This window comes from Micromys minutus (assembly GCF_963924665.1).
Source record: "Micromys minutus genome assembly, chromosome: 9".
NCBI lineage: Eukaryota > Metazoa > Chordata > Mammalia > Rodentia > Muridae > Micromys > Micromys minutus.
In genome coordinates, this window is record NC_137978.1 from 43,623,231 (window position 1) to 43,642,574 (window position 19,344).

Here is a 19,344-nt window from a genome sequence, read left to right on the forward strand (position 1 = left end):
AGCTCCGAGGATCTGCCAACCTCTGCCTCTCCAGGTCTGGGGTGATAAATATTTGTTGACATTATCTGGGTGCTGGGGAATCTGAACCCAGGCTCCCATTCTTGAGTGTTAGACAGCACTCACTGAGCTATCACCCCATCCCTTATTTCACACTATTACTTACAATCCTGTGACAGTGTAACTATATAGTGATCACCTCTTACTTCAGTTTCCTGTCTTAACAATGACTCCAAAACCCCTGCTTCCTTCAAGGCCACTAAGAGAACCCAACCAGATCAAGTAGGCTCCCATGAAAAGTCCAGGATGAGAAGAAAGAATGAATGTTATTTCTCTCTCTTTTTTTTTTCTTTAACTTCATTAACTTTGTTTTTGTGTGTGTGAACATATATGTGCGTGCAGATATGTGTGCCAAAGCATACATGTGGAGGTTAGAGGACAACCTGTAAGAGTTTTTCCATTGGGGGGGGGGGTCTTGGTAATCAAACGCAGGTCCTTAGAGTTTGATGGCAAGCGTCTTTACTAGCTGAGCCATCTAGACAACTTGCTAACGTCCATGAGGTAACATGACAGCAGATTTACCACAAGGGTTTAGAAAATGGTTGCTCTGTGTCTGTGGGGCAAGAATGATTTCCTAATCACATTTGCACTTCTGGTTGAGAAAGGCTCCTATGGGACAGGATGAAACTTTGACACACCAAGAAGCTGGCGAAATCATTGCCTTGTCCAAAACAGGCTCACCTCTCTGGATAAAAACCGTCTTTCTGCTGACTTAAAAGCCAGGGAGGTTTTGTATGTGTGCATATATGCATATGCATTGTATTTTGTTTGCAGTCCTGGGGATTGGGTCCAGAAACTCCTGTCTCTGTACTGTAGCCAACTGCAGCTCTCTTCCATTTCATTTTGGGACAAGGTCTCATTAAACTGCCCCCAGGCTGGCCTTGAATTTCAAATAGCTAAAGTTACAAGTCTTCACACCAAGTTACTATAGAACGCATTATACAGCTTCGTGCAGAAAGGGAAGATGCTCCCCTAACCACACTGGACTTTCTTCTAACTGCTGCAATTCTGTATGGGTGGGCATTTCTCCCTATGATTAAAAAGTGTTGTTCATGGGATGTTTGGGGGGGCGGTATTCAGACTACAAACTTGTTGGAATTTATTTAACCAATCTTACTATTGGGCATTTGGGCAATTTCTCTTTCAGTTTTAATAAGGCAATCAACATCTTTGTCAGAAAATACATATTCCTTGATTATGCCTTTGAATTCTTGGAAGTGGAATTACTGGTCCAAAGGGTACGTTATTGCCCATTTGTTTCCTGGAGTGATTTTACCCACTTATACTCCCACAGGTAATTTCACAGGGCTCAAACACATTCTGGAGTCATATGCCAAACTAAAACTTCCCACTCGCTCCAAGCTTCCTTCTCGTTTTCCCGCCCACTCCATACACCAGCGGAGAGCCACACGCGCCCTCCTGCTCAGCTCTTCCCGGCTGGCCCGCCTCTTCCTCGGTCTCTATGCTGTCCAATCAGAAACAGGAATTTCTAAGTTTCGTCGTCCTATTGGTAGTTGAAAGTGTCCGTCAAGTTTGGGGGCGGGTGGAGAGGGAGGACGGACGCGGCGAGCGACCAGTGCGAGCCCAGAGTAGGCTGTGCGCTGGCCTGGAAGCGCTAGACCTGTGAGGTGTGCGGGTGGCTGGTAGAGTGAGGCTTTGGAAGACATGGCTCCTAACGTGTTGGCTTCAGAACCAGAGTATCCGAAGGGCATCCGGGCCGTGTTGCTGGGGCCGCCCGGGGCTGGCAAGGGGACCCAGGTGAGTGTCCATTCCGTGCCCGGCGGCGGAGCCCGCAGAGTTACAAGGTCAGGGCGGTCGGAGATCCGGAAGCTCCTTTCCCGCCCCGAACTGGGTGGTGAGCCCTGGCCTGCAGAGACCCTCGCGGGGTCTCCAGTTGTGGCGCGGTATTTAGGGGAAGATCCCAGTCGCAGAAAGGGGGAGGCTTGTTTGGGATTCTTGGGGGAACCCAGGGTCGTTTTAGGGCATCCAGGGGCTGTTACTTGAAAATTGTGAGAGGCAGGGCGATCCCCTTGGCTGAAGCTCCAGATCACAGGCCCGAGTGGGAGAAAGCTTTGTGACCAAGACGCCCTGGGGCTTGAGGGTTGATTGCCCTGAGTTAGGGATAACTTCCAGGCACAAGGGGGTAAAACTTTTTTTTTTTATTTTTAATGATTAATGACTAGGGGTACTAAGAAGTCTCCACGTGGGGCAGAGTGGGAGCCGGCGTATGCTAATCGAGGCGTTCTGCCAGGAGTGAGGTTTGAGCTGAGTGAGCCACGGGGGGGGGGGGGGGGGACCTTTCCAGCTCGCCAGAAAGCTGGAAATGAATATATAGATCTGGTTCATAAGCCGCAGGAATCATGGGGGTTGTGAGTGGGACAGGGAGTGCTCATGGAGCAGCATGAGATGGCTCTGGTGGTTGTAATGGAGCGATTTGGGGACTCTAACATGCTGGGTCAGAGGGTGGGAAAACAGGCCCAGAGGTCCAGTGACTTTTCAGAGTCAGTGAAGTCTGTTCACAGAGGCGTGTGCCTCCTGGGCCGTAGATTAGGGTTGGGGAGCTCATATGGTGGGTTATTGGTGTCATTTTCTTGCCCAGCCTTTGGCATCACCCCTCACCCCTACCTCCCATCTTATGCTCTGAAGAGGGAGTTCTTTCAAGGTTGGGTTCCCAAGGGCACTGACCTCCCTCTTCCTAGCACTGCCGAGTTTATTGTTATGTTTTTAAAGATATCTCCCCTCTCTCTCCCTCCCTCCCTCTCTAACACACAGAGGGTGGGAGACAGTGTGTGTGCAGGGACATTCTAGCCATGGTGCATACGTGGAGGTCAGAGTACAGCTTGCTGGAATCATTTTCTTTTTCTACCCTGAGGAGCCCAGGGATCCAACCTGGGCCATCAGACTTGATGGCAAGCTACTTTACCTGTGGGCCCATGTCACCTGTCCCGTTTGTCTCAAAGTTTTGGCAAGCAGATGATCATCTACTTATTGTTGGGACTCCTGGAACTCTGTGACCAGAGAAAGGAGGGCTAGAAGGCTTTAGTTCCTTTCCTCTGACTTTCCCTCTGCCCCTGGGCTGAAAGTCACAAAGGACCGCTGTACCTCCTCTCTCTGTAAACTTAGGGGTTCTTTTGTGAGGTCTCACCAGTTCTTTGTACTCAATGACTTTGACATCCCTTGTTCCAGTTCCTGTCACTCTCAGTTATCAGGTAACACATAGCATAGCCGTGATTAATCTTGAATGTGAACAACTTCTATTTGGAGTTCCTTTAGTATAGACAGGATCGCCCACAGTGGCACTTTGGTTTTGTTTGTTTGTTTGTTTTGTTGTTGTTGTTTTGTTTTGTTTTTTAAGTTTACACTGAAGCTGACTGTTTCATTAGTGAAATGGGCAACTAACTCATCCAGTGCTGCATCAGAGGTTTCATCGTCTCCATCTGTGTATGTCTGTTATGTGTAGAAAGCTATGTGATTTCTCAGTGTTTCCACCTGGAAAATGTAAAGCTTACAAGGACATTGGAAGACTGTGGCCTATATATCGGGAGCACCCACGCATTCCTAGTTGGTGGTAGGGCACATGACAACTACAGGTGACCGTAGCCCACTCAGTAGCATCTCTCTCTGCCCCCAACTCAGGTGTAGTTCAGCACCAAGCTGATTTATTCAGACCTGAGAGGACATTCTGCAGTGAACTCACTAAAGATGGTGCGAGACAGGTGGAAGTTGGTCCAAGAAGAGTTTGCAGTGATTAGAAGTTGGGCTTGAAGGAGGAAGATGGCAGCCCATGCCTGTCCGTATTCTCAGAGACAGAGGCAGGAGGAAACTGAGGAAACCAAGTTTGAAGACATCCCAGCTAAAGTTTGATTCCCTGTGTCCAAGAACACCACCACAAAACTAAGAGCTGGGACTTCAGCAAACACACAGCACTCAGACAACCTCTGTCCTCCTCCCTGTCCACATCAGGAGCCACACACACACTGGTGGTTGTAGCTTCATAGTGTTGAACAAAAGTTCACACAAAGCCATTGTAAGCTTTATAGACACAGAAGGGAGCAGGTGCGAGCTTAGCTACTATGGAGGCTGAAACAGAAGGCTCACAGGTTCAAGTCCTATCTGGGCCAAGACTGAAATCAGCCTAAGCCCCAAAGTAGGCTGGGAACCTGTTCGCTGGCCGTTTGTTTACCTACCTTTGTGGGGTCGTGGGTCAAGTCCTCAGTACCACAACAAGAGTGGTGTGATAGTTTCAGTAACCATCAGCTGACGGCAGCCATTGCCTTCCCGTCCACCCACCCTACAGATTATGTGAAAGGAGCTCCAGGTACTGTAGCAGTTTTATAATATATTTTAGTATCTCTAAAACAAAATCCCTTTTTAAAAATATATAGGTTCAATATCCCCTAACACTGTTACAAATTTTAATAGTCAACGTTCTAATTTCTTTCAGTCTCACAGATAACTTTAAGTCTAGTGTTTGTTTTTTGATTTTTTTTTTTTTTTTTTTTTTTTTTTTTTTTTTTTTTGGTTTTCTTGTTTTGTTTTGTTTTATCTTTAGAAAAGATATTTGGCATGTGTGCAAGGGTGTGTGCATGCCTGAGTGCACATGTGGAGGCCAGAGGACAGCTTTCAGTCGTTTCTCCCCTTCCACCATGTGGGTCCCTCGTGTTGAACTCTAGACAGCAGGCTTGGTGTGGGCACTTTTCCCTGCTGAGCCATCTCGCGCCCCCCCCTTCCTTTTCTGTATGCTGTAGTTTTGTGGAATGAAGTGCCTTGTCCTGAGAATATTGTCCCTTTTCTGAGAGTTTTCGGTTATATTCCTTCGGTTTTTTTAACATCTTCCTCTCTTCCATTTCCTGCAGATAATGTTTGCAGCATCCGGTTTATCAGATTCTGTTTCTAGTCCTGGCTACCCAGGCGCTGCCATGTTCTGGCCTTTGGTTGGACACTTCTGATATTGTTTGTCTGTGATGGGTTAGGAGCTGTTACTATCTGTTGCCTAAGCCTAGCAATTAATTCTGGGCGGCAAAACAGGACTGTTCACAGTGCTCCTTCCGTACCTTCCTAAGCGTGGGATTCCAGGCTCCCATCACAGCTGGTGTTTAGCTTGTGTGTCCATAGAGAGAAACTTTCCATCCCCTAGTTTCTTGCCCGGTGTGGTTTATAAAGCCCGTTTAAACGCTTGGTTTGTCCTCTCTCTTTGTCAACTCTCCAATTAATGGGTTGACTATGGAATGTTTTCAGTGGTGAAATTTTAAAAACAAGAAATCACAACTCATTTTTCTCATGAAGATCAAAAGATCCGAGAGCACTGGGCCTCCATTCCTGTGAGTCAGGAGTCCCTTGTAGCTGGGTGGTATTTCTGCTTTGGCTGATCCCTTCCTAAGGATCCCTTCATCGAATTCCCTTCACTGCATACACTGTCCAGTCCACATTAGCAGCTGTTTGCCCCTGACCTGTCCAGTGGTATTTATGTTTCCTTCCCACCACTTCCTCTTGTGCCGGTATAATTCCATATTGCATGACTTATGTCAACATGACAGATCTTCTCTGGTCTAGGAAATGGCTCAGTGGACACCCTTTTTTCTTAGGCAGGATCTCTGACTGGCCTGGTGCTCATCACATGGGTTAGACATAGGCCGGTGAGACTCAGGGATCTGTCTGTCTGACTCCCCAGTGCTGAGATTATAAGCACACATCACCACAACCAGCTTGTTGGCCGTGGGTTCTGGAGTTAGAGTTCAGGTTATTGTACTTACAAAGCAAGTGGTTTTCCAGCTGTGCCATCTCTCCAGCCCCATATCGTACAGCGACTGAGTGTCTTAGACAGGATTCCAGCCTATCCATATTCTTCACAGTCTGGGCCCGGTTGGGTGGAGTCGGTGTGTGCTCCCATATGACCAGCAGTAAACTAAGGCACAGTCCTGCACCTGGCTATGGTGAGTGTCGTTCTCGAAGCTCTAGGGGTCACCTGGAAGTAACTGAGCAGCCAGAAGTAACCATTGAACACTTGAGTTATCAGAGCAGCTTTTCTGCCAAGTGTATAACCCCAGCTTCTGTGATTTATCCGCTCAAGTTAATTTTAATAAACACAGAGTAGATAGGCAGGAAGCTCTCCGTTCCCTGGGTGTGGGTCCACAGTGCAGCCGACTTTCCATCACCAGCTCTTGCTGACCTTCATTTTCACAAGTGCTGGCTCTAACTCCATCTCACTGGGTTTCATTTCCTTATGAGGTGATTTCTTCACCTTAGTGGAATCGGTCTGTGAATCACAAACCAGAATTTCCTGCATGGAGTCCCATTGGTTGTTTTTTTCTCATACACCCAAGAAAACACCCAGTGAACTAGTTTAAACAGGGATCCCAGCTGCTACCTCTATAAACCACTGAACGCAAAGCTGGGCTCCTGTGAGTACAGAACAGATCTGAATGTGTGGGATAGGTGATGCTCGATTGTTTCCCTCTCTGTCTACCCAGAAAGGAGAAGTAACTCGGGCCACAGAGCCAGGGGTGAATGAGGTGCTTACTGTAACTCTCAGCCAAATGGCCATATTGAGCTGGGGCAGACACCTGTCTGTAGTTGAAGCCACTCAGGAGGCCAGCCTGAGCTACGTAGTCACAAAACAAACTAGAACCGATTGTAAAACTGCTGTAAGATGGTTACTGTGGAAAGGGTCAGCCTGCACCTCTCATCTGTGCTCCACGGCCACTTTCTGAGTGGCTCATGTTCTTCATTTAAACAGATGTGGAAACTGCTCTGTCTGTGAGAGGGAAGGAAAGTGGTTTGGCTAGGATGCCACAGTGGTGATGCCCCGTCTTCTCCAGCTGCCAGGCCTAGTGGCCACAGCAAACCACAGTAACAGAGTCCCCTGTGGCAGATACTCAGCCAGGTCTTGGTCCATCTGCTTTATAAATGAACGTCACTAAGTATCATGGCTGCTGTGTGAATATTGCATGGCTGCTGGGTTTGCCCTCGGTTATTCAGGGAACGTGAGCTTGTGTTTCAGTGGTGGGGTTAGTGGAACAGCTAGTATTTACGACGGCTTCCTGTGTGTTAAGTGTATTCAGGTACCTTACATACATCATCCCGTAATCATATGATTCTCACAATAACCCTGCTGTTGCTTTACGTTGGAATGAAAGGTAAAATGCTCTTATCCCTGTTAGAAGCAAGAAAGTAAGTAGACATTTGACCAAGTTCACACAGCCAGTAAATGCCGGGGCTAGGTTCATATCCAGGGTCTACGGCGTTAATTCTTCTTGTTTTTCTTTTTTGTTTGTTTGTTTGTTTTGTTTTGTTTGTTTTTGTTTGTTTGTTTTTTGTCTTTGGCTCCACAGGCACCCAAATTGGCTGAAAGATTCTGTGTCTGTCATTTGGCCACTGGGGACATGCTGAGAGCCATGGTAGCTTCAGGCTCAGAGCTGGGAAAGAAGCTGAAGGCGACAATGGATGCTGGAAAACTGGTAGGCTTGGACGTACTGGGACTGTTGCTTTTCCTTTTCCTGGGTCCAGAATGGTGTCCCCAGCTGTGGTGGCTGCTCAGCTTTGACTTTATTAAACATTTACTTCCTCATTCATCATAGACACACTTGAAGACTTTACCAACCAGTGCAGACACAGATCGTTCTCACCATAGAAAGTCTGCTGAGACAGTCCTGTGTTGTTTCTAACACACTGGCAGGTAATAGGAACCATGAACACAGCATAGTGTTAGGTTTATTCTAGATTTATGATTTCATCAAAACTTACTTATATACAAGTTTTTATTATTTTGTGTACATGAGCAAGCACTTTTCACAACCATCTTCCCAGCCCTGTTCACCGTATTTTTTTCTTTAGTATTATTTTTTTTAATAAAATATAGTTACAGGGGCTAGAGAGATGGCTCAGTAGTTAAGAGCACGGACTGTTCTATCAGAGGAACGGGGTTTGATTCCCAGCATCCACATGACAGCTCACAGGTATCTGTAATCTCAGTCCCGGGAGCTCTGACATTCTTCTGACCTCAGGCAGACACTAGGCATGCACATAGTGCTCGAATATGCCTGCACACACATAAAACAATAAATTCTAAAAACCTAAACGTAGGTGGGAGGGAGTGTGTGTGTGTGTGTGTGTGTGTGTGTGTGTGTTTGTGTGTCTGGCCGCACCTTTAAGTCCCATCACTGAGAAGCAAGCAGGCAGTTCTCTGAATTTAAGTTCTAGGTCAACCAGGGCTATACAGTGAGACCCACTCTCAAAACAAACAATATATATGTGTACATACACACACATATAATGACATCATTTCCCCCATTCCCTTTCCTCCCAACAGCTCCTCCCATGTGTTCACAGACTTCTTGAAGATACTTTGTACCAATGCATTTTATAATTTACCCAGACAGAGCTTAACAAGTCGAAACTGCTTTTCCTAGGACAAGATTTAGGCATGTCTGCAAAGGAAGACTTAGGAGACTGCAGAAACATTTTTAAAGCTTTCTTGGCGCTCACGGCTCTATTTCTAACAAGGGAGTTTCTTGGCGGGTGTGGAAAAGCAGTCCTATGTGATAACCCAAAAACCGGCCTGATCTGACAAGCTCAGTGAACTGACAAATGTTTGCTTGCTGCCAGATCTTGCTTCTAACATTTATTCTGGAACCTGACGTCTGGTAACACTTTCAGAAGTCATTTTGTTCCTCAACCCAGTAGGCAGGTGCTGGAGCGCTGAACCACAGTCTCTCCGACACTTTGCTTTGCTCTTGTGTTTCCTTTTCTAAATTCCACTCCGTCAGTGTGGGCATTTGCCTGGCCCAGCATTCATGTGGAGGTGAGGACTACTTTTGGGGGTCAGTTCTCCCCTTTCTCCATGTACCCTGAGTTCAAGCTAAGGTTTTAGGCTTTGGTAGCAGGCACTACTACTGATTGCCCACTGCAGCTTTTGAAGCAAGATTTGGCCTGTGTCTTTGGTTGGCCTGGCACTTACAATGTGTCCCAGGCTGGCCTCTAACTCAGCCCCATTGAAGAGATTGCAAGTGTGACCACCACACCTGGTTTCTCTGGTCCCTTCTTTCTGGGTATATTGCTTGGCTGGAATCTGAACTTTATTTTTATTCCCCAAATTACCTGTTAGGCCCGGAGATACCAGAGCACTACTGAGTGGTGCCACAGTTTGTCTGTGCAGACACTGCTCCCTAGCTTCCCTTCTATGTCAGTGAGGCCGTGAATCAAGCCAGGATGATAGAGTTTGGACTTTGGGTTTTGGCAGAAAGTTCTGTGAGAGGAAATTGGGATATTGCTTATCTCTGCCTGCAGTTGCAGGCTACACTTTGTCCCCAAGTTCATAGCTGCTCCTGAAGATGAAACCTTTAGCTGCCAGCGTTGGCAGCCTTCACCATGTGTAATACAGGTGGGGGCTCCTCTCTCTCTAAAGACTCTGGGAGAAAGCCTTTTTTTAATAATGTGTTGGTGGGATTTTTGTAGAGGCTTGGGCTACATTGTGATGGCTCGTCATCTCCTTGTTTCTGATCCAGTATTGCCCATTCAGTGCAATTCTTTCTCAGACTTAGACAGTCCCAATAAATATCAAGTCCACGTGTCAGTCACGATACCGTTAATCTAATCAACTTGTAAGTCGGAAGGTTGGTACTTCCCACATTCTGGTTCTCAGGTGATTTTACTGCCGGGTATCCTCATCATCTCGAGGCAGCTTGTTGCTGACCACAGACTCTGGACCCCTCTTCCCTTCCCAGATTTATTGAAACACATTAGAGTTACAAGGGCAGAGGCATGTCTATGGCCACTACAGAACTGTGGGAGTGAATAACTCAGGTGCAACCTGTACTGGTCAGCTTTGCATTACTGTGATGAATACCTAAGAGAAACCAGCAGAAGAAGAGAATGCTGTTTTAGCTCAGTTGCAGTCTAAGGTTGCTTGGTGCAGTACTTCCAGGCCTGTGTTGAACCATTGTGGAAGATGTGGTAAAGCAAAGCTGTGCACCCTATAGAGGCGGGGGGGGGGGGGGCAAACAAGAGTGCTTACTGCTTAAGCAAGATGGCTCACAGTAAAGTGTGCTCTGCTCAAGCCTGATGACCTGAGCTCAGGGCTGAGCCCAATGCAAAGGTGGAAGGTGAGGAGAGGCTCCACACACATGCCATGAGGCATGTGCCTGCCCTCCCCATCCTACGTGCATTCCAATAAGCAAAGTTTAAAAATACGGTATTGGAGATCAAGCCTTCAACACACGAGCTTCAAGGAGGTATATGTAGGATCCAGATTGAAATGGAAGCCCCTGACATTTACTCTGCTTTGGCTTCTGTGGAGTCAAGCTGACTTGCTGTTCAGTAGCAAGTCATCATATACACAACACACTTTTGACCTTGTGTTTGAGGTGTATCGCCTGCTTGACAGATTTGAACCCCAGGCTCTTTTCTTCAGGTGAGTGATGAAATGGTCGTGGAGCTCATTGAGAAGAATTTGGAGACGCCCTCATGCAGGAATGGCTTCCTTCTAGATGGCTTCCCTCGGACTGTGAGGCAGGCTGAAATGGTAGGTGATGTTTGTGTCACTGTTGCATGAAAGCAAGTGCCAGCTCTTTGTCTTTTTTATTTTTTTAAACAAGATCTTTTTTTTTTTTTAATTTATTTATTTATTATATGTAAGTACACTGTAGCTGTCTTCAGACACCAGAAGAGGGCATCAGATCCCATTACAAATGGTTGTGAGCCACCATGTGGTTGCTGGGATTTGAACTCAGGACCTCTGGAAGAGCAGTTAGTGCTCTTAATCACTGAGCCATCTCTCCAGCCCCAGCCCTTTGTCTTAATCTCTGAGGGGATGGGTCTGATCAAGCTTAGGTGGGTCACACACTCTTTTACAGCTTGATGACCTCATGGATAAGAGGAAAGAGAAACTCGATTCAGTCATTGAGTTCAGCATCCAAGACTCCCTGCTGATCCGGAGAATCACTGGAAGGTATGTGTCCCTGGAGGTCCCTGTGCACTTTCCCAGCTTTGTGGGGCAGAAGCTCAGAACCATTTCAAAATGTTTGGATCTTGTGTGTCAATATGGGGCTGCTGCGGTGACGTGGAAAGACGAGCACGGGTTCAGACAACATCTCTGTCTTAGTCATGTTTCTTCTATTGTTTAATATATTCTTCATTCCTTGTGAATTCTCCCTCTAACCTTATAACGAGCCCTCTCCTTTCAGTAATGACCCACCAATTTGTGCTGTTAATATATTTATAGGTATGGGGTCATCCACTGGAGTGTGGTCAACCTACAGGGGCCATACCCTTGAAGAAACTGGCTCTCATGGTTCCTCAGTTAGAAGTAGGGAGCTCATGAGCCCCTCCTGGCCCATGCTAGAATGTTGATTAGCTGATCTTAAACAGGTCCTGTAATGTGAGTTCATAAGCTCTTGGAGAATAGTGTAGTGACACCTAATTTCTGATCTCGGGGGCATGTATAAAATTTGGGTGGTTCTGGCCATTGGTTGTAACAGGAAGAAGAGCGCCTGTAGATGGAGAAGGCTTCGAGGGAGAGGTATGCCAACCAGTCAACCTCTTGAATAAAGATAAATTCAGCAACGCTTTCTAGAAGGGAGTAGAAGTGGAAGTGAGTGTTGGTTAAGGGAGGTGCTCGGGGTGCAGCCCTGATAGACTTGACCCATGGTAGGAGGCAGCTTCGGAAGCGGGGTGGGGGGTGACGCTGGGATGAAAGCATGGGTTTAACGGGAGATCTGCAGCGCTGAGAGGAATGGCCTTCACAGAGCTTACGAGTCGTCACACCATCGGGAGCCATGAGATAGTGGAGCAAAAACAGCATTCTAACCTATTACCTTGGTGCTGACTATAAATGGGGGGTGGGGCAGCCAAGGACCCTGTGTGGGGACCTGCTCATAGTCACATGACATGCAAGGAATGAGTGAGAATCCCAAGAACAAGCTGCAGGATATCAGGAGGCAGGAGAGTGCGCCTCCTCTTCAGAAGACTCACATCTGCCTCACGGGTATGCCAGACTCGTGAGTTACCCAGGCCTACGAAGAGCTGTGTGGGTAGGTCTCTGCTTTGCTAATGGAAGATGAGATGGGAACTGAGGGCTTAACAAAGATTTCACAACAATATTCTGACCGAGCTGTGACCTCAGCTCTAGTGACCTTCAGTTATACTGTTTTTGAGACTCTGTTCACAGAGGTTTGAGCTCTGTTTTTCACATGTTTGCTGTTGACCCTCTGGTATCCTAATTATCTTACCAGTTGGCTCTCTGGTGTCACTGTCCTGATGTCCAGTAGCAACTCACTTTTGTGGATCAAACAACAATGGTTTAAAACAGCAGTTCTGAACCTGTGGGTCTCAGCCCCTTTGGAAGTTGAATGACCCCTTCACAGGGGTCAGCTGAGACCATCAGAAAATATAGATATCTACATTATGACTCCTAAAAGTAGCAAAATTATAGCTCCAAAGTAGCAACAAAAATACTTTAATGATTGGGGTCACCATAACATGAGGAGCTGTATTAAAGGGCCGCAGCATAAGAGAACCCCTGCTCTAGACTGTCACGCTACAGGTCAGTGGTGTAGAAGCCCAGCCTGATCACTGCCCAGCAGGCTCGGTGGCTCATGGGGCTATTGTGGTTGTGCCGTGTGGTCCTGCCTGTTAGAGAACTGGGAGATCAGGCTTCTTTCCACTTACCTTTGTTTTCTTCATGGGTATGTGCCTTATGTTCTTAAAAAAGATGTTCCTAAGTGGCTGAAGAATGGGAGAGTGTATATAATCAGAGGGCTGAGGGAATCTGGCTGGCAGCCTGGGGATACAGAGGAAAGAGAGTTATGTCTATTGCAGCCCGGCTGTTTAATGCCCCCTGTTCTCCAGAGGATAAATGCCAGTGGTCCACTCTTGCCCCTAGTCCTTTCCAGAGATGCTTCAGCCGAGCCCAGAGGCCAGTGCTCTCCCCAGCATCCCACTGGCACTGTTTATGAATGGATACACTACACGGGAGAAAGCTGTTCAGGGCTCACATAGTGGAGGACTCAACCCCACCATAAGTAGTTGTTGTCACAAGCCTGCTTCACAGTGCAGCTTCACCTACAGCTGACTCTCTGTGTTGTCACCCCAGCCCTGCCATTCCCTTTCCTCATCTGATGTTCATTGTCCAAAATATGTTGTGATTAAAATGTAGGATCACATTATATGGCTAGGACTTCAACAGTGTAAATATAACTTCCCATATAATAGACAAAATACATTCTCCCCAACCTCTGAGCCACTGGATGTCCTAGAAGAAACAGACACACCAAAATAGAAGGCAAATTAAGAAAGTACAACTTGTCAGGCCTGGTGGTGCACACCTTTCATACCCGCTCTCAGGAGGCAGAGGTTTGTGGATCGACCTGAATTTGAGGCCAGCCTGATCTACATAGTAAGTTCCAGGACAGCCAGAGCTAACACCTCTTACAGTCCTTATCACAAAAACATCCGCCTGGCAATAACAAAGAAAATATTTTCATTTTTAGTTGTATGTGCGAACACATGTGCATATACATGCAGGTGTGTATGAGTACAGGTGACCACAGGTGAGATAACTCTGATCCTGACACTAAGAGAGTCACAGGTAGTTGTGAGCTGCCCACTGTGGTTACTGAAAACCAAACTTGGGTTCTCCACAAGAACAGCAGGCATTCTTAACTGCTGACCCATCTCTCGCCCTGTTTCTATTATATTTATGTATGGTGTTGGGGGGGGGGTGTGCATACATCCTACAGCTCACATGCAGAGACTGAGAGTCAGTTCTCCATCTCACGTGGGTCCCAGGGACTGAGCGCCAGTCATCAGGCTTGGTGTGAGTGCCAGTGAGCCCGCCCGCACTGCTGTTGCTCTTGTTTTCCTTCGCTTTGTTTTGTTTGTGTTGTTTTGAGACAGGATCTAAAGGCTAGCCTTCAACTCTGGAAATTCTCAAATTCTGGAATGACAGGTGTGAGCTACCACACACACCTCCTTTGTTTTAGGAAGGAGTCTGACTGTTGCCCAAGCTGGTTCAGAGTCCTGGGCCAGAGTGTTTCCTCCACTTTGGCTTCCCTGGGTAGCTGAGACCGTGAGCATAGGCTACTGTGTCCATCCATCTTCAGGATTGGCTTAATGTGTTCTTTCACTAATACCTGAGCATTGCCTGGTCTTAGGCTGTCCTTTATCTGTGTGGTCACAGGGGTATGCACCATCGTCTGAATATCTATAACATGTTCTTATGTGTTTGCACTATAACCAACTTAGATTTATAAAGCAGTGCAGCCAGGTGTGTGCTTGTGATCTACGGCATCTGTGTGGGGTATCGAGTCTGGCGTAGGCTATGTACCAAGCCCTGTCTTTAATTAAAAGGAGATGAAAAGGATGGGGTTAATTTCTATCCTGTGTTCTCCCAACACTTTGTACAAATCTTGAGGAGGACTGTCTAGTTTCTTGTAGCTGTTGGTTTCTGCTAAGTGCTGCTGTGGCAGAGACTGTGACCCATCACTGTAAACAACAGGGCTCAGCATGAGATCTGGTCGAAACTACGAACTTGTTTAGGAAATAGGTATGACTAGAAGGGATGGCTGTGTGTGCCGACATCAGAGTCATTCCAGGCCCCGGATGAGGCAGGTCCACCAGCAGCTTTCCTTGTGCTTGGACAAAGCAAAAACCACTCTTCTGTGGGCATTTTCCTAAACAGGAGGTAGAGCAATTGTGCTCCTCCACTAGGACAGCATTTTCCGAGGTGTGTGTGTGAGGTCTCTGCTGATTTCAAGTCTTCTATATACCTTCTCTTTCTCTGCTTGTCATTTCAGAGTCCCCTGGAGTACCAAGGTATTTCCAGGCAGCACGACTCATGATCATTTGCTGTCTTGCAGGCTGATTCACCCCAAGAGTGGCCGGTCCTACCATGAGGAGTTCAACCCTCCAAAGGAGCCCATGAAAGATGATGTATGTAAACTCAGAAAGGAAATGGGTTGGGCTGCTTTGGTCTTACTTACCCAGAAAATATCACTGTCTTGTAAATGAGATGGCTGGTCACAAATCTGGACAGTGTCTCCCAGATTGCTTTATGCTTGTCCTCAGTCATAGCAGTCCCTTCCTGGCACTGTGGCCATCTCAGCCGTTGGCTAGTCAGGAGAGTGGTTCCAGGAGCTGGCACTGAAGAGAATGTGCTGACTGTTGTGCTCCAGCATGCCCTGCTCTTGGGGTATTCAGTGACTGCTGCCCTGGGTCTCATCCATGGTCCCTGTTCATTCACTATACAGAGTGTCATGGTCTGCTATAGAATATGCAGGCAACAGTGGCAAACGTCCTGGGCTTACCCTTGTCATGTGAGACAAGTTCAGGTTGTCCAGGGTCTATAAATACAGGTCACATTTCAAAAATTGACAAATCTAACAGAGACCTTTCTCGTTTCAGTTGCTGCTTTTAGGGTGTTAATGGGTGGTGCTTCAGTAGTTACACTAAATATTTAAGCAACTAAGACTGGAGTGGTTTATATGTTTGGGGCTGCCCGCTTCTGTCTTCTGTCTTCCAACTTACGACTTGAAGTGCTTGTCTCAGAAGTCACTCAGCCTGAGCACAGAGCAAGAAGAGAGCATTACTACTTCTGGCCCCTCTGCGGCAGAGCGGCCACATCTCATAACAATCCCTCCTTCCGTTCCTTGTTCTCAGATCACTGGGGAGCCCCTGGTCCGCAGGTCAGATGACAACGAGAAGGCCTTGAAGACCCGCCTGGAGGCCTACCACACTCAGACCACTCCCCTTGTGGAGTACTACAGGAAACGGGGCATTCACCGCGCCATCGATGCATCCCAGTCCCCTGATGTCGTGTTTGCAAGCATCCTGGCAGCCTTCTCCAAAGCCACATGTAAAGACTTGGTCATGTTTATCTAATGTTGGGTCTAAAGGGTCTCTCTACTTCCTCTCTGTGAAAGGAATGGGTGGTCATGGTTAGGTAGCTGGAAGGAACGTCCTCTCTCAGACAGCGAGGTTATCTTCTAATGTACCGATTAAAAAGCACTTATTTGATGTGTCTCCTATGTGCAGCGCTCATCTGTATGTGTGGTGCGTGGGTGCTCGCTCCTGCATTCTGAGTCTTGTTGTTTTACCAGACGTTTACTTTTCTCTTTCTTGTTTTATAAAAATTAGCACACGGGGTATTAGATAATCGATATCATTATGACTTGTTCTTGAGCTGGTTTCTGTGTGTATCCCCTCTGTCCCGGAACTTGCTATACAGATCAGGCTGGTCTCAGACTCCTAAGATCTGCTTGTCTCTGCCTCCTGAGTGCTGGGATTAAAGCTTGTGCCACTGTGTTCATCCTCATTATAACATTTTTTAAACAAAACATGTTTTAGTAGATTTTCTTCCCTCTCCAGCCCTATAATTCCCCCTCCTGTGTTGTTAGCTGCCCCCCCCCCTCGTGCGCGTGCTCTCTCTCTCTCTCTCTCTCTCTCTCTCTCTCTCTCTCTCTCTCTCTCTCTCCTCTCTCGATCTCGCTCTCGCTCTCACTCTCTCGCTTTCTTCTATTTTTTGGCCAAAATAAACTGACAGACACCCCCAGTTATAAAGCCTCATAGAACTTAGCACAACCAGCTGACTCAAGTCTAGGGTCACATGAAGTCAGACAATTTCACAGTTCCTGATACACATTCTTGACAGGAAACAAAAAGCCACAAGTCAGTGGGTGCACAAGGATCATTAATTTTTTCCCCTTAAATGGAATTTCAAAGACATTACAGAGTCTAGACACTGCTAGGATGGGGCGTCCGCGTGGAAGTGTGACAAGGTTGGGCTGTGTTGGGATCCACACCGAGGTGCTGTAAAGTTGAGACCACACGGGACTTCCCTTTACACAGTGAGCTGCTGTCAGAGACTAATGCTAGGTAGAAGGTCCTCTGGGGTTCGGGTTGTCCCTGAACGTTGGGCTAGGGAACAGAATGGCCACGTCTGTTTCCCCAGACAGACCCAGTTAGGGAGGTTTGTTTTTTGTTTGCCTGTTTCCAGGGATGAACCAAACAGTGACTGGGGATAATCTCTTTGGATTCATTCCCATCAGAAATTTACTCAAACACAAGGTATAAACCCAAGTCAGATGCATCCCTTTCAAGTTTAACCCTTTTCTTTTTTTTTTAAATATTTCATTGATGGGTAGCCATAGGCTCCCTAGGAAAAGATCACCCCAAAACAAGACCACCTATGACCATTACAAGTTTTTATTTGTAACCTTAGCTCCCATAATTCTGCGTGTCCTATGGTCTGTGCTGTGCCTTTTGGTCTCTGGTTGGTTTGTGACAGATAAATTAGTGTGCGCTGTGACGAGACCTCAAGGCCTTCAGCCTCTGGAAAAGCCATTAGAAAGTCAGTGACGAGACCAGTAAATATGCCGCCTGCCTCAGAATAACCTCCTGCTGACTCTAAAGTGCTTGGTCCCCATCTGGCCTGACTCTCCTACTGTCTGCATTTGTCGAGGGCTTGTCTCCACATGGAAACTCTTGGGTACGTGGCCATCTTGCCTCCCTTTTGACCTCCAAGTGTCTGCTGCCACTGCCCTGGCTTGTTTCCGTGGCTTTAAGCTAATTCTGTCTGCTCTTAACAGAAACCCAGTCTGGCTTGTGTGTTTCTGGAAAGCACATGACTGCTGGGAATGGACAAGGGAGAGGAGTGAAACCAAAACCATCCTGAGCCTGCAGGAATGTGCCATCTTTCCCTGGAGGGGGTGGTTCTGTGCATCCTGCAGTTGACTTTTCCTGACCTAGAGTAGCTGTAGGCACTCGACCTCTAAGTACAGGTCCCTGAGTGGTTGCTAATTGAATGTGACTGATCTGTGCACAGACGTTTGCCACCTGTTCATATACATACGTATATATACATATATATCTTCATGCATGCACATACACCAAATGCAGGTGGCATTTGGGCTTCAGGTAAGAGCTGGGGAATCCTAGGGTACGTGCTCGGTGGTGGTGGTAGGGGTTGTACTTTTGCTTTAATTGCAGAGTTGTAACCTCAGCAAGCATGAGAGCTTTCGGAAACCTGGCAGAGAAGTGTCCAGGCTTTGACGCATCTGGTTGCATGGCAGCCTTCCCTGATGTGTGTTTGTTTGTTTTAAAAACCCACTTTGTTCTCTCTTGTTTCCTCTCTATTTCAGCCTAGTAACCGAAGGCCAGGCGAGACCGCACCACTGCTCATCTCCCCGCCGTGTGATCCCTGCTCTTAGGTGCTGGGCAGAAGGGAAAAAGGGTGGTCACGGAAAGGAAGGAAGGATAGATGGATGGATGGTGAGGGAGGTGGGGGGGGGAGGAGCATTTGGAACAGTGGTAGTGTTATAATTAGTAAAAAAAAAATTTTTTTTTACACATTGGTGAGAATTGTTAAAGTATATGTAAGGGAAAGGATTAATTTTTTTTTTTTTTTTAAACTGTGATTGGAGGGCATTGGTGCAAATAAGAAGACATGGTATTATTTTTAAGCAATCAGCATCTTGTTTCCTCTGGACCACAAAGCTAATGCTCTTTAAGAGACCTCAGCTTCTACATAAGAACCTCATGGATCACCAGGCCAAGAACACAGCAGTCAGACTGGGCCTGTGTATCCTGTGCAGAGGAGAGGACTGTTAACTGCTGGTGGTTCCCCATTCCATGAAGTTACAGACTCACCCGCACGTGTGGAAGAGAGGGGTATGAGCTAATGGGTGCTGGCTCAGCAGGTCATTGCTACTGGGATTGTGGGAAGTGAGGGGAGACAGGTCTCACACTTGTGACTTAAGAGTTCCCTTTTCTGGTGACAGAGCCATTAGTCACCCAGCACACACTAGTCTTACAGCCTTGCCTTCATGCATCCACGGGACCCTTTAAAGGCCTAGGGGTGTGTCAGGGGCATGAGTGCCTGGCGCTCGAAAGCCCTGGGTTCAGCCCTCTACAGTGAAGGGTTGGGGGAAAAGCTAAAATGTCTTAAGCTAAGTCATCCAAAGATTGCCCTTCTCACCCTCAAATCCTGGGACTGGGATTGCCCAACAACACTGTGATGTATTTTTCAATGAGGTGCCTTTCATAACTGACCAAATGCTGCCATGTTTGGCCCATGAGTCAATAAAGTATGTTGAAAATTTGTATCCCTGTTGTGGCCTTTTTGAAGAATTCTGGACACAAGACAAAAAAAAAAAGTCAAAACTCTGGACCTGTCTTTAAAGCCAGTTCTCATGGTTAGAATGATGTCCTGGAACAGACTACACGTGTGCACTCCTAAGAGGAGCCTGCACCCTTGCGGCCGTCGGCGCCTGTGCTGGATGACAAACCCCAGTGGTT

At 47.1% G+C, this 19,344-nt stretch overlaps 1 protein-coding gene across 3 annotated transcripts; it reads left to right on the forward strand.

Moving 5' to 3' along the window:
* The first annotated feature begins 1,656 nt into the window (after window positions 1-1,656).
* AK2 (adenylate kinase 2) lies at window positions 1,657-19,117 on the forward strand. Of its 3 annotated transcripts, XM_080921004.1 has the most exons (9): window positions 1,657-1,815; window positions 7,389-7,514; window positions 10,466-10,576; window positions 10,908-11,002; window positions 14,910-14,982; window positions 15,709-15,904; window positions 17,045-17,115; window positions 17,510-17,536; window positions 18,189-19,117. In XM_080921004.1, the coding sequence occupies exons 1-9, from the start codon at window positions 1,723-1,725 to the stop codon at window positions 18,255-18,257; spliced, it is 861 nt and encodes a 286-aa protein (XP_080777130.1). In that variant the 5' UTR covers window positions 1,657-1,722; the 3' UTR covers window positions 18,258-19,117. The 3 variants fall into 3 exon arrangements, with proteins under 3 accessions (XP_080777130.1, XP_080777131.1, XP_080777132.1); XM_080921005.1 differs by lacking the exons at window positions 17,045-17,115; window positions 17,510-17,536; XM_080921006.1 differs by lacking the exons at window positions 10,908-11,002; window positions 17,045-17,115; window positions 17,510-17,536; window positions 18,189-19,117 and having other exon boundaries at window positions 15,709-15,849.
* The last annotated feature ends 227 nt before the right edge of the window (window positions 19,118-19,344 follow it).

Coding starts and splice junctions, on each gene's coding strand:
- AK2 (XM_080921004.1), top strand. CDS start 1,723: ATGGCTCCTAACGTGTTGGCTTCAGAACCAGAGTATCCGAAGGGCATC. Junction 11,003..14,909: donor ATCCGGAGAATCACTGGAAG/GTATGTGTCCCT, acceptor GCTGTCTTGCAG/GCTGATTCACCCCAAGAGTG. Junction 15,905..17,044: donor AGCCTTCTCCAAAGCCACAT/GTAAAGACTTGG, acceptor GCCTGTTTCCAG/GGATGAACCAAACAGTGACT.